This window comes from Rissa tridactyla, chromosome 15, assembly GCF_028500815.1.
Source record: "Rissa tridactyla isolate bRisTri1 chromosome 15, bRisTri1.patW.cur.20221130, whole genome shotgun sequence".
Taxonomy (NCBI): domain Eukaryota; kingdom Metazoa; phylum Chordata; class Aves; order Charadriiformes; family Laridae; genus Rissa; species Rissa tridactyla.
Genome location: NC_071480.1, coordinates 7622389 through 7637062, shown reverse-complemented (window position 1 = coordinate 7637062; position 14674 = coordinate 7622389). Strand labels below are relative to the sequence as shown.

Sequence of the window (14674 nt, the reverse complement as noted above, 5' to 3'; positions counted from 1 at the left end):
GCATTTGTGATAAAAACAATTGAGTGGACTTTATGCCTGGAATATATCTCTGATTCAGACTGGGGGGCGGTTGGAGAGCGAGTAAACGAGCATCCCTGACCCTCCGCACCTCTTTTTTTTGCTCCCTCTCTGTGCCTGGAGGGTGTGATTGATCTGCCTGTGCCTTACGCCTGTAGCAGCATGGGAGGAACAGACCGTTACACGCCGGCAAACTCATGAGGCTACTTCCTTCCCAACTCTGGTTATTGTGGCTCAGAACTGACCGAAGTTGTGAGGCAAGAGGGTTGATATCCGTTAAGGATAGAGTGCTGGAAGGTCCTTAAGCTGAATTTTTAGGTTGGGTAGTTGAATTCTAAATGTATGTTGGCATTCCGTGCAGTCTTACAATTCCAGACAGCCTTGTACTCACTGATGTTTTATAGCTTTGAGCTCTCTGTGTTAATGGATGGGGGAAGGATTTTATTTTTTTTTTTTTTAAATCAGTTTTGATGATGTTGCTTTTAAAATTGGTTGGTTATCTGTAGTTTACTTTGCAATCCTAGCTGAGAGCTGGAAAAGTTTGAGGGAAAACATAATGTACATACTTTGTTTTTCCAAAGCTGAAAAATGTTTACATAATTTAAAAATATAGTATGCCTCCCACCATTTCTGGCCCTTTTTTTAGATACTGATAGGGCCGATGAGTTATTTATAGCAAGGCAAAATAATTCCTTTTTGGTATTCGTTCTTAAGATGTCCTTTGTGCTAGCAGAGGACTTCTACGTTTGCCTTCAGTGCTGCTATTTGTGACAAGTCTTTGCATAACTCTAGGGGTGATGTCTTTGTATATAGAAAGCAAATTATCTGGGGTGTTTTCAGTTTGCTGTGCTTTCCCGCTCTCTGAATTCTGTAGTACCCAGAGCAGGCTGTCAGAGAGGAGGGGACTGTGTTTCCCATGGCTTCTCCGAAGCCGTTTTTAATTTTGCTTCTAATCCCCCTGCTTATCTTTTGTTCTGTTTCTTTACTGCAGCAAGCAAAAATGAAGTCCCACTCACTGGAACACAGGAGCCAGGAGCAACCTTTGTTACAGCCCAAACAGGTACGGTACTGCTAGCAGGGCTCTGAACCTAGCTCGGTGCTCACACCACCACAGACAAGGACACGAGAAATCTCTCTGGATCCAGACAACTCTGCAGGGAGTAAATGACAGTCCAGACACCATTAGGGATGCTCAGCTGGAGGGATTCCTTTATGAAGGTGGGATGATTTGCTAGAGGTGTTATTTTTGAATGGCTAGACCTGTGTGAATTCAGGATAGATTCATAGGCCTGGACCATGCTGGCGAGAGTCTCCAAATTACAGAAAATTGAGCTGGAACGGATCTCTGGAGTCATCTAAGTTCAAGGATTCAGCAAAGAGAATTTAATATCAGGTTCTAAGTCGTGTGCTGAGCTATGTCGGAGTGAGTGATTGTGTGACCCATCCCTATGATTGCATGCAACCTGTGGGTCACAGGAGTTAATTCTGGGGCAGCCTGAAGGATGTTTGTGATACTGGGGGGGTGGGAAACACACACACGACGGATGGAATGGAACAGAGAACAGTCGGCAGAAATTAAAGAAAAGCTGTTAATCTCTCCCCCACCCCCAGCCCAGTAGTGGCACCAGCCATCTGTCAGGTTGGAAGCAGGCAGGAACAGGTTTGTTGCTGATCTTTGGCTCATTCCTGCATGTTTCTGGAGGGATTCTTTTGTAAAGATGTTTTATTTCCTACCTCTTTCCCTTTTAAAACTCTTGTTTCAGGACATACTGGGTATTCTCCCAGTGGGGAGCCCACTGACATCCAGCATCTCCTCTAGTATCACCTCCAGTCTGGCTGCAACGCCACCAAGCCCCGCCGGCACCAGCAGCATCCCAGGCATGAATGCCAATGCCCTTCCTTTCTACCCAACCAGTGACACCGTTGAGTCTGTCATAGGTAACTTTGCCTTTTTTATTTATGCTAATAGGGCTTCCTCAGACGTGGATCACCAGGTATGAGAATTGGAATAGCATGGGTGTTCCAGTGAACTCCAGCTTTTCGTCTCTGTCAGCGTTGGCAGATTCCTGAGGCTTTTTCTGTGACTGTGACGCATATGATGTTTTCTGCAGGTCATTATGGATGAAATTCACCCACAGGACCAACAGAAGGCCTCTGAGCCACTTACTCAGAATGTCAGATGGTGTAAAGGGCCTTAGTTTTAGGTTTGTCACAGTGACAAAGAGGTCTTGGAGTAGGCAGGAAATCACAGGGGCATTTTCCACAGTTACAACCCCTTACGTTCTAAACGACAGTCTTATAGCGAGGGCTACCACCAGGTAGATTGTAAGGACTTGTCCTTCATAGAGTGTAGGACAGAGGCCATAAGAAAAAGAAGACCAGGAAAGTCCAGAGAGTGGAATCACTGCTCTTAGATGGGCACAGGTTTTTTTTGGTCACTGGTTTTTCTTTTTTTTTTCTTTTTTTTTTTTAATCCAACATTTCTGAGGTGATCTCACTAATTTGTTAAGAATAATAATAGAAACGAGTGGGCATGTGTGGGATGGAATTATATCGATCATGATTAGTGATGAGGCATGTTCAAATAGATAGAAAACTGCAGGCATTCATAAGCTTTCTTTATTTTACCCTATCTTTGAACCTCAGATGTTTTTCAAGTGTTCCCTTCTACTTCTGTTTCTTTTCTGAGTGGTTCTTCAGCAAAGCAGGGACAAAGCACAAGCCAGACCCAGACATGTCATAAGCCAGCGTTACTGCATATTATGGACAGAATTTAAAGATCAGTTTGGGGAAGACTTATGGGAACTGCTGTTATTTCATCAAACATCTGTTTTCTTATAACGTTTGGGAATACTTTGAGACAAAAAGAAATCGGATCAGGCAAAACCTGAACTGAAAAACTGCCCATGACACTTCTGCCAAACCATTTAAGAACAGCGTTGTGCAGGGCGGAGAGTAGGGCCGTGCAGACTGACAAATAGAGAGCGGAGGCTCCTCTGCATGTAGGCTCTTTGGGCCATCCTATCTCTTGAAGTTGTTGGTCCTTTATAACATAATTGGTACCTCTGTGTCTGGCAGAGTCTGCCTTGGATGACCTGGACCTGAATGAATTCGGAGTGGCTGCCCTGGAGAAGACATTTGACAGCAGCACAGTGCCCCACACGAGTGGCATCATGATAGGTACATGAAAGCAACAGAGCTTTCTTTATCTTCTGCCAAGCAGTGTTGCCTAGTCACCTCAGTGGAGCCAGCCCAACAGAGCTCTAAAACCAGTCCCAAAATAACATTGGCTAAAACAGTAATTATAACAAACTCTGGGAACTGCTGAGCATCTTTGAAGTGAAAGCTTGCCCTTATTGACTAGCAGAGCTGAGTTCTTGCCATTGGGCCCAGGTGTCCTGGGGATGTTTCTTGAGACTGAATGGGACTTGCTTGATTTTTTTTTTTATTTTTTTATATTTTTAAAAATGTGTAAGTAGACTCTGGAAGGCATCTGATACCTTTAAAAACAGGCCAAAGTATAACGATTTACATCTTAAGCAGAAAACTCTCCCTAGCAGTAACAGGAAACTCACTGACCTGGTAATGCTATCCATCTGTCACAGAGCGTCATCAAGGTCTGCTGATTTGATTCCTGTAATGTCTGTCTCATTTTAATACATGGAGGTGGGCTAAGGCCTCTTCTACCTGTCTCTAATGAGTGTCCAGGGAAAAACTTTTTGGAAGTGGTTGTAGTTTCTGGCTACCCTTGCTGTGTAAAACAGGTTTTTTGAATGGGAGCTAACTTTGGTTGTGTGAAGGTTTCCAAGGGAACCACACTGCCTGGAGTTGTATTGAGGTGTAGGAAGGGACCTGTGGAAGGAACTCTACAGACTATCGCTTCCACTTCCCTGCCAAAGATAAAAGCCCGGTCGGGGAATTTGCTGTGCATGTCTGCTGATAGCCCTGCTTCTGCTGCTACCCATCTGCAGTGGGTGAGAGATCCTCCTCGCTGCTTTTGCCTCTGTTCACGTCAGGTCTGGGTGGTACCTGGTGATCTTCTAAGAAAGGAGGTCAGGAGAGAGTGGGGAGCAGGGCTGACATCTCCCTCAATCTGTGTGGCAAGCAAAATGACCTCTTGTGTAAGGGAAGTGTGATGTCTTTGGAGGCTGGGCTTTTGTTTATTTAGCGTTTCTTATTACTGATTGATCCAGGCTCTCAAATATGTCTAAAATGATTAAAGCTAGACACTGATTTTTGGTGGTTAAGATCATGACCTGACCCAGCGTTAGTCTCTTCTCACTACAGGTTGTTTGGAAGTATTAAAGGCAGAGGCACTTATTTTTAGAGGTGAATTTTTCATTACAAAGTATTTCACCAGATACCAAATTAATCTTCTCCAGCCTGATAGGGACTGAACTCTGCTCAGAAAACCTTCTGTTGCTTTGGCTGATGATAGAGTAGTCTGTTGAACTCTGGAGGGTCTTAACCTACGTGGATCATGGGACAGCAGCTTCAGTGCTCCTCTTAAAGGCTGAGAAGGGAATGAAATGTGATAAGGAGCGGAGGGAATCCTGAGGGGCTTAGGGAGGAGAAAGGGAACCTTGATGCCTTCTGCTCTGAACTCCTGCACTGTGCCCATACTTCACGGTCATACATAGCCATCCTCTCTGTGTGTTCTTTGTCCAGGTGGGAGTTTGCTGCAAAGTTCTGCTCCTGTAAATATCCCCGGGTCCCTTGGAAGCTCTGCCTCTTTTCACTCCGCCTCTCCTTCTCCACCGGTCAGCCTCTCATCGCATTTCCTTCATCAGCCCCAGGGACACTTAAGCCAATCAGAAAACACGTTCCTGGGGACATCAGCTTCTCATGGATCATTAGGTAAATGCACAGTGTGTGTGTCCCATGTACATGCCTGTCTGTGCCATGTAAGTATTTTCTTTTAAGTTAGCTTTAATTTTAATGTATTATTTCACTGCTGCCATTTGTATTCTTTTCTTTCCATGAGAACAGCAACAGTACTAGAAGCTGCTTTACCGAAAATCGGCTAATACTTTGTGAACAAGGGAGCATTTCCCTCTGCGTCCCATGTGTCTAGGCTGAGAAAAAGGGACAGATGGGTCAAGTGACTTGCTCTGCTGATGACTTCCAGGGAAAAGAGCTCTGCCTTTTCCTGCCACCAATGCTATGTTTTACGTAAAACTTAGAGTTGGGTCCTCAGTTTGCTTAGTTAAGGGGGAGATTGCAGTTTGCCCTTGGGACTCCTTGTAGGTCAGATTGGCTTCTGGGAGCTCTAGAGCAGACTTGGGTCATCGTACTTTTTTTTTTCTCCTGTTTGGCACCCTGCACCCAGTTTCGCAGTATGGACTCTGCAAAAAGTTACAGTGTTCCAGCTTTGTCCCCTTTGCTCCTTTTTTCTTTCCCTCTCTTGAGGATCCGTTTCCTGTACAAGGGACTGTGAAGGGAAGAGAAATTGCTTGAAGCTTCAGCTGTATCAGGCAGAACTCGAACTGAGGGGGCAATTCTATTTTATTACCCTGATGCAGGATTACCTTGAGAAATAAAACTGTTTGATGGGCTCAAGGCTACTACAGTGATGCTCGCTCTGCTGATTTCTGTCCTAGTAACACTAAATATTAGTTCTCTCTATTGATACTAGATGTAAATGCTTCTTCAAATTTGAGATACACTTTAATCTTTAATATTCAGCTTAACCTAATAAAATGATTACATGCTTTTGTGATCTGTTTCTGCATGCACTTATCTGTGTAACTGCATCCCTTGTTTGCGTAGGCCAAAACCATGCTTCCATGCCTCGCGGTTGCTATTCGTTTGGCTTTAACAGTTTTTACAATTAAGGCAATAAGGAAAGAGACCTCAGAGGGCATCTCTGCTATTAATTAGTGTTGAGGCTGGCTATTCATCCCAGTTTCAGTAAGAAAAGGAAAATTTGCTGGTAAGGCCTGCTTTTAATTTCAGAAGAAACAAGTTAAGCAGTTATATTTGTCTTGACTATGTAGTTATACAAATAAAGCCAAAGAAATGTAGGAAATTCACAAATGCACTTAAATAACTTATTTTTAAGAAAAAGTTAGATATTTTCCTGTAATAAAACAAAACCATTTTTGCTGAGGTTTTGGTAAGATATTTAAATAGTAACCTAGCAGTTGGGAATCTGGAATCTCTCTATTCCATGTGACTTGCTGAATGAACATGAGTTAGTGTGTATGTAGTGCATGTAGTTATTGCTTATTCGTATTGCAATTAAGGTAAAAAATACCTAGTCCTGGGCTAGCTCCCACTGTGCTAGATGCCAAATGTGCAGAGAAGGCATTCCTGACCAAAGGGGCTTGCTACTCCAAATGTGACATGAGAACAGCAGGTAGAAAGAAGGGGTAAAAAGAACTGACAAGATAAGCTTGGTCAGCATTACGGTGGAATTTGTGGCTCGCCAGCATCCTGCTTAGTGATAGATTCCTGTTCAAGAAAACTGGAGTTTTAAAAACAAAGTGTGAGTTGGGATTCCATTAGAACTTCTTGCTTTCAACTGAGCACACTTCAGAGCAGCTGAAATGGATCTATGGTAAGTGGCTTGAGCCGGCAAAGATCCCTTGCTGCTCTGCTAAATGACTTGTTAATGCGCCTAAGCCCTTAGTTAAGACAAGTTACTATTTTTCACCTATATTTTTTTGTAACTGTTTGTGTCTTGACTGGTACAACGTAGACATAAGTGGGGCTGGGTTAGTGAGAGGCCGCTGGCTTGCTTCCAGACACAGACGGTTTGGCTGCTCTAAGACCGGAATTATTAAGTGCAACTAGATTTGTGAACGTCCACAGCCAGTGGTGAGCACCTGATGACTCCTACATCAAACTGGTGCATGTCTGTGTGTGTAAGAGTCCACATCACTCAGTAGCTCTGTCTTGGTATGAGCTTCTCCTACTAGTTCTTCCTTGAGTGCAAAGTGTGGATGCTTATTTTAAGTAAAAATAATTTTGTTATTAAGAGTACAAGCCTTGGAGTCTGTGGAAAATAGCCAGTTTTGTTTACAACTGGTTTTCTACTCCTTTGTCTCCTAAGCCTTGAATCTCTTCCTGAAAAGAGAAATTATTTGAACAAGCTACATTAGAGAAGTGGTTAGTTAGTTGTCTCTGGTGCCAGTTGCTAGCTTTGTGCTACAACTCTGCAGGGGATGAAGCTGATATATATACTATCACCTCCACGTGTTTATAGACAGGGTTTTCCAGTTAGTGCTGTCTCTTGCATATGCAAAGAGTAATGACGTTGGTGCGTTTTAGTCTCGCTGTTTGTGAGGTGAGACCAAGCTGAGGAGACAAAAGCAGAAGTTTTCTTAGGGTGTAGTGTGAGAGGAGGCACCACCTGGGTTGGTTTGTGAACTGATCCGTTCACCAACGCTGATGGCTGTGCTGCACGGAAAAGTGGGAAGGTAGTAAGCAGTTCAGAGGTTCTCGTATGAGAAGGGGGATTCAGGCTGAGAGTCAGCTCTGCTCTAAAATTGATGCTTCTAAAAACAGCCTGGTTCAGAGGTTGCCTCCACTCAGTTTCTTGGGTCCTCCCTGTATCAGTAAAGATGAAGCCTAATGGTGTAAAACATCCCCTATAAAGTCCCTCTGTGATGGGACTCCTGGGTCCTGGGGATGAAAGTAATTCTTAAGGTGATCTTCTCTTTCCTACGTACAAATTTTTGAATCCTGGATTTCACAGGGGTAGGGAGGAAATGGGGAAATTGCCAGCACCTGTGACATAACCCTCTCTATTTCCCTGTGAAACAGGTTTAAATGGGATGAACAGCAGCATATGGGAACACTTTGCTTCGGGGAGTTTTTCGCCCAGTACCTCACCTGCATTTCTGTCAGGTCCAGGTGCTGCGGAGCTGGCACGGCTACGACAAGAACTGGATGAAGCCAACGGCACAATAAAGCAGTGGGAAGAGTCTTGGAAACAAGCCAAACAGGTACTTGGGCAGCTCCTGGGAAGAAGGATAAGGGAGTAGGAGGGTGTCAGCCGTTCAACAGGAGCTTTCCAGGCAGTGAGGTGATGGGAAGAGCTGTAGGTTTTACAAACATTCTCTTAAACATTGTTATTTTTTCTTATGCCTTGGAAAGGGGGGATGAATCACTGTTTGATGTGTTCAGGTGCTGGATGTGCAAGGCCAGGTGTCATAACAGATGCACTGAGGTGCTTCACAGTCTTTTAGATCTGGCAATTGACTTAGATCCATGACAATTTGCCGGTATGCAAAGTTCATCCTCTTAACGGTGTGAGCCAAATATGTAGAACCGCAGCCCAACCAGATGGGATATCTGGAATGAGCAGTGCTTTGATGTGAAGCTCCAAGGATATTTCATAATTTGGGAACAGGGCAGGTTGGACGCAACACCCTCCTGGTGAGGAGTGTATGGAAATGGCCAGTTTTACCTGTGATTCTCTATTGGAGCCTGACTGAGTTTTCAGACTGCTTCGTTTAACCCTCTTTGTTGGAACTTGTAGGCTTGTGATGCTTGGAAAAAGGAGGCAGAGGAAGCAAATGATCGCGCCAACACAGCTAACATGGAATGTGAACTGGCCCGGGAGCAGAGGGAAGCCTTGGAGCTGCAAGTGAAGAAACTGCAGGAGGAGCTGGAGAGGATCCACACAGGCCAGGACCCTCAGTTTCTGCGCTCCTTCTCTGACCTGGAAACACTCTCACTCTCTTCACTTTACACACTTCAGAAACAACTGCGGGCAAACCTGGAGAAAGTCGATAAGGTGAGTGCCAGGGATTTGCTGGGCAGGGCTTTGCTCTCTCTGCTCCTACAGATTGCAGCTTTTTCCCCTTTTCTTTAATACAGCCAGAAATCAGCAGCCTCTCAAAGCAATTCCATGTGGATGTAGCCAAAGTGAGCTTTAGCCAGCTTACAGGAAAATACCTACCTCTTCTTTGTGCCTAAAGTACAGAGTTTAAGTTAATCCAAGCTGCTCTGTTGAACCTGAAGGTCCTAAAAGACATCATGCTGTGCTGCTTTGCTTTTGCTTCTGAAGATGAATGGGGGGACGCTGCAAGTCCTTGCCCTGCTGCCTCCCTGCTGTTCCCAAAGCTGCGTAGCACTGGATGGCAGCCCCTTTGCTTTGTGACTTCGATGCTTGTCATAGAATAGAGTCACAGAATGGTTTGGGTTGGAAGGGACCTTAAAGATCATCTCGTTCCAACCCCCGTGCCCTGGGCAGGGACACCTCCCACCAGCCCAGGTTGCTCCAAGCCCCGTCCAGCCTGGCCTTGAACCCCTCCAGGGATGGGGCAGCCACAGCCTCCCTGGGCAACCTGTTCCACCGCCTCACCACCATCACAGTAAAGAATTTCTTCCTAATATCCAATCTAAATCTACCCTCTTTCAATTTGAAACTGTTACTCCTCATCCTGTCATTACACTCCCTGACAAACAGCCCCTCCCCATCTTTCCTGTAGGCCCCCTTTAGGGACTGGAAGGGGCTCTAAGGTCTCCCCGGAGCCTTCTCTTCTCCAGGCTGAACCCCCCCCCCCAACTCTCTCAGCCTGTCCTCACAGCAGAGGGGGCTCCAGCCCTGTGATCATCTTCATGGCCCTCCGCTGGACCCGTTCCAACAGGTCCACGTCCTTCTTGTGCTGAGGACTCCAGAGCTGCATGCAGTACTCTTGTGCTTATGTTTTGCCCTGTCCCCCTCTTTTTCAGGCGGTATTTCAGATGCAGTCAGTGAAATGCCTTAAGTGTCAGGAGGAGAACCGGGTGGTGTTACCGTGCCAACACGCAGTGCTGTGTGAAACGTGCGCCGAGGAGGGCGAGTGCCCCATCTGCCATCCCAACAGGCCCCATTCTCTCCAGTCGTGACCTTCCAAGGACACTTGTTCTAATCATATCGTATAGGACTTTTTAACTTTATACATACGTAGATATATATGTATGTGTACATATATATATGTATGTGTATATATATATGTATATATGTGTGTGTATGTGCATGTTTGTGTATGTATATATATATGCACACACACGCACATACACACATACAACAAAAATTAGTTGCAGAGCACTTTTTAATATTTTACATCCCGTATCTAAACTGCCCCTCACCCGTGCCCCACTAATTCTAACTCTTGAGGAACTTTGAGAGCTGTTTTTAATACAGATCAAAGGGCCATTTGCAAAGAGTCTGTGTTTCTCCTCTTTTCTATTTAGGTGATAACAAATTTTTGACTATTTCCAGAAGGATTTAGAGTGGGCAAGAGGGGCTTCCATGTGCTTTCCAGAGGAAGAGTTGAGATCACAGGGAGGATCAAGGTGGATTGAAACGACTCGTTCATGTCTTCAGTCTCCCTTCACTTTCACTGACCCAGCTCGGTTAAAGCTGTCCTCCCTGATGGAAGCTCTGCTGGGTGCCTGCCTGGTGGGCCTCACGTTGCCGATCTCTGAATGTGCAGGAACTTTGTCTGCCATTTAATCAGCAAAGTTCGCTTTTTAAAATTTTTTTTACACTCTTTGTATATTTGTATGAAAAGAAGAAAAGGGGGGAGGGGGGGAAGTATTGGACCTAGAGCAAGCCAAGCCCCAAAATTCAGTGAGTAGTGTTCATTGCTGATACAGCTAACGTGTTCCAGGTCTGAGCAGCCTTAGAAGTATTGCCCTTGGGTCAGCTAAAGCCCTTTATGAAAGGAATATGGATGCACAGATTAGTTGTCTCCAGGCACCCCTTTGTCTAGAGACTTTTTACTGTTTCAGGCCAGATTAGTTTTCTTTTAGCCAGAGGGACCTGTTTCGTAGTCACTGCTGAAACGCATGAAACAATTCCAGGTAGTCGGGACGCTTTTGTTGAACAGAGTTGATGTTTCCTGTGTCAGCACCTCCAGGATGGGTTATGGAATGCTGGGTCCCAGAAGCCCTCATGCTTCATGATCACGTACGCCTCTGGTGACAGAGAAAGTCCAGCGTGACAAAGAAATGCCACCAGTTTAGACCATACCGGTAGCTGAGCTTTCCTGTGACTTTCTTTACCAGTGTGTCCATTAGGTTTTTACATCAGGTGGATTGCAGTAACCTGCTGGGATCTCAACCAAAAGGCCACTCAGTTGACTAAACATTTTTATTTTGCACAGGGAATGGTGCCTGTGCTACCCCTCCCTCACCTGGAAAAGCACTGGAACCTCCAGCAGCCCACTGTTGTAGGAAAACTGAATTTTTACCGGAGCCTCTCAGAAAGCTTCATATTTAATGCAAAGACATAATTAGGTTTGCTTCCATAATTCCACCTTTCCTTTACATGGAAGGGGTTAATATGCATTCCCAGATGATCTCTTAAGTGCAGCTCTGTGTAGTTCTTTTTTATGTTTTTCCCATTAACTTGTTTTTGGGTTTTTTTGGTAAAAATGCTTTTTTTTCCATGTGTATTTTATTGTAACTAGCATCAGTTTTTTTAATTTTTTTTTTTATGGAGAGACACTGTTGAGTGATTATTGTGGCTATGTTGTTTGGGTATAGCCTTTGAATGTCTGTGCCATGGGGCAGCACATCTGCCTTGGTCTGATCTTAAGGAAAGACCTTTTATTAAGATACGTGAACATTTCTTTTTTTTAGGGAAAAAAAAAAAAGAAAAAAGTGGGGGGGGAGGGAGAAAAAGCCCAATTAAGATAAAAAAATTTACTAAAAAGTTTTTGTAACTAACTTAAATCATAGGAAATAAACTCTTGAATCAGGTCTTTAATATTTATAAGAACCGGAGCTGATCAGCCTGTTTTGGCTATTGGTTTGTAACACTTTTTATCAGCGTGGTGGTTTATCCGCTCCGCGGGGCTGGTCAGGGTGACGCTGCCTTTGGCCAATCCTCTGTTTTCAGAACTTTCCGGCACCCGGCTGCCTGACTGCATTTGATTCCCCCAGGGGCTCTTCACTTTGTCCCTTCTCTTCAGATGAACCGTGTCCCCTGAGGGCAGCTCAGTCTGTCTCGGCGGGACACTCATTCCCGGTGGGATGCAGGGCTGTCTGGTCTCGGGGGAAGAGCGATGTGCCCCCAGTTTCTGGGGCGATACACTGCTTAGGCAGGGGGCTACGAGGCAAATTCCAGACCAGAGAAAGCACGTTTTTTTCCGTTTTGAGTAAAACAGTTTTTCTGTTTTGAAACTTATACTGAAGGACCAAAGAATTCAAAACTTTCCCCTGTTTGTGGCCGTCAAATTTTAACTTTCCCTTGCCACACTGGCAGAAGAGCCTGAAGGAATTAGCACTAGCCCCTTCCCTTGCCCCCACCCCAGCCTGTCTCAGCACTCTCTTTGCACAAGCACGTTGCCTGTTTCTCGCTTTCCTCTGGTTCTCTAAGAAACACTTTCTAAATTTAGGTTTCTACGAATTCGTTTGCTGCTTTAAAAAAAAGAAATAAAAATATCTGAAATGTGAATTACTTTCTTAAGCATCAGATGGAAAAGAGAACTTCATTTTTGACTATTTTGTGAATATGTTGGGGGGGGGGGGGCCAGTCGTGTGACAGTTTTGTACCTGAGTGAGGTGAGAGCAGGGGCAAAGGGCAGCGTTTCTGACCCGCTGCAGCAGTTGTTCCCGCCTGCCCTGCGCAGGGAGGATGAACTGCGCTCGCAGCACTGCGTTTAAGGCTTAGGAGTCTGGGGTCAGCTTCTGTATGGTGTAAAAAGAGTCTTGTCGAAATAAACCTGGTGCTAATATGTACAGCCCCTGTAATGTACTGTCACGCTTCCTTTTGAAGCAGGAACTCCCTTTTACAGGACACGCAGTAACACATATTTGGCCGAGTCACGCTTCAAAACGGAGTTTTGGTCCATGAGGCTTTCCGCTGAGCAGCCCATGAACGTGCCTGGGTCCTGCCTCTTCACACAGACTCCTTATTGGACCATGCCGTTTTCCTCCCCAAATTTTTGGGAGCGGCGGAAGCGTTGACCTTGGGGACTAGTTGTGCAGATCGGACGCTTCTGAGCTAAGAGCTGGGGGCAGGGAGTCTTAATTGTGCTGTGAAACCGCAGCATCTTAAAGGTCACTAAACTTTTAGGTTATTATGGAGAACCAATATAGAAGCAGATGGCTCAAGACAACACCAGCCTGGGTTAAATAGTTATCAAAAAGCAAGGCTAGAGCTGTAGAGGATAGCCAGGAGCTGGAGAATTTTGGCATCGCTTTGGGCTAACAGGACCACTTTTAGATGAGCTCCAGCCTTAGCTGCTGTAGCCACGTGCCAGCTGTGGCGTAGGAGGGACCGGGGGAAGTCTCCGAGCTGGAGCACAACATTTTCCTTAAGCAGATTCCCTCCCGCCAAAGGGGAATCGCTGCAGCTGATCCCCCGCCAAAGGGTTTTATACTTTCCATACATCTCTGAAGCTGAACCTGAGCCGCTTGCAAGGCTTGTGCAGCTGAGACGATGAAGAGAAGTCCTTCCCCTGGGAGGAAGCCCGTAACGCTGAATGGACTCAGTAATTCATTGCTGTTCCACCAGCCTCCGAACCTTCTCTCTTTCTTCTTTTCCCCCATCTGAGAAGGAAGAATATTACCAGTGTTTTCCTCCAGAATTATAATAATCCTTGGAGCGATGGCCAACAGCAAAATAGATGTTACTGATGTAAAACCTAGTATTTTAAAGGTGAAGTATTCCTGCAAACTAGTGACTGCATCGGAGAGGTTTCTGGGGCTTCCCCACTCCGTAGTTTCCAATGTTAAAACAAAATAAATACAGTATACGTTTTAAAAAATAATAATAATACACACTGCAGTATTTCTGGTGGCACTTCTTGACCAGGTCTCTTCCCCGCTTTCCCCAGGAGGAAGGGCACTGGCCAGAAGCGCCCCTAGTCCTTGTAGAAGTTGGCAGAATGGTGATCGGTGGTGTGTAAAACGTGTTGTTGATTCCATGTATAGAACTGTGATTTCAGCTGTCGTTCTCTCGTACTCTGTAAATATGTGTTTTGGCTGTCGGAAACCTGGTTTAGACTCTTTTCTTGGCAGAGTGAATTTGCATGTGGGGCTGGAAAGAACTCAATCTGTGTCACAGTTTCCAAGGGCAGGATGGATTTTTTCTTTTTTTAGAGGACAATAAATTTTTATTTTTTTGCTAAGAAAAAAAAAATAATATAATAAAGCAGTGTGTGCGTGCATGTGTGCCGGGGTGTATGTGCAGCCCCATGCCCTGCTCTGGGGCTTGGGGAGGAGCGGAGAAGTCTGTGCGACGGAGCCCACAAGGGAATACATCTCTGTGGCCAATTTTGCCTTCTGCCTTTAACACGACCAATAATTTCTTCCTGAGCTCCCTTCGGACTCGAGCCCCTGTTTTGGGGGCGGTTGCCCTTCACCTTTGTGATGGAGGCGCAATGGAAGAGGGGGAGAGTCGTTGCAGTTTGGTTGGGGAAGGGCTGAAATTCCGCTGGAAATGGTAGAACCACAGAGAAAAGAGTGTTTTGTCACCCAGATTCTGAGTCTGGACAAGAATTTCTCTCTCGGCGTCTCCCACAAGAGCCAGGCTGGGGGCTCTCCCTGCCCCCCCATCCTGCGGGGGACACCAGCATTTACAGCGTCACACACAGAGTTTCATCTGTTGGCACCCAAAAGAACGCGCCTTACGTATGGATACAAAAATTACCTTTAATTTTTGGTCTAGTTAATGCTTCAAAGAGGCATCACCCACTCACTCACCCTTAGT

General features: G+C 45.3%; 1 protein-coding gene across 6 annotated transcripts in view; it reads left to right on the top strand.

The window, feature by feature from the left end:
- The window catches only part of UNK (unk zinc finger), a 44321-nt gene extending 31906 nt beyond the window's left edge, over window positions 1–12415 (top strand). For 4 of the 6 annotated variants that reach the window (XM_054221213.1, XM_054221212.1, XM_054221217.1 and 1 more), the window contains 7 exons: window positions 1010–1078; window positions 1782–1956; window positions 3097–3198; window positions 4687–4875; window positions 7786–7967; window positions 8504–8761; window positions 9703–12415. In XM_054221213.1, the coding sequence (XP_054077188.1) occupies window positions 1010–1078; window positions 1782–1956; window positions 3097–3198; window positions 4687–4875; window positions 7786–7967; window positions 8504–8761; window positions 9703–9858 (1131 nt within the window). In that variant the 3' untranslated portion in view covers window positions 9859–12415. The remainder of the gene's footprint in view (window positions 1–1009; window positions 1079–1781; window positions 1957–3096; window positions 3199–4686; window positions 4876–7785; window positions 7968–8503; window positions 8762–9702) is intronic. The other 2 variants (XM_054221215.1, XM_054221216.1) reach the window with 2 other exon arrangements.
- The last annotated feature ends 2259 nt before the right edge of the window (window positions 12416–14674 follow it).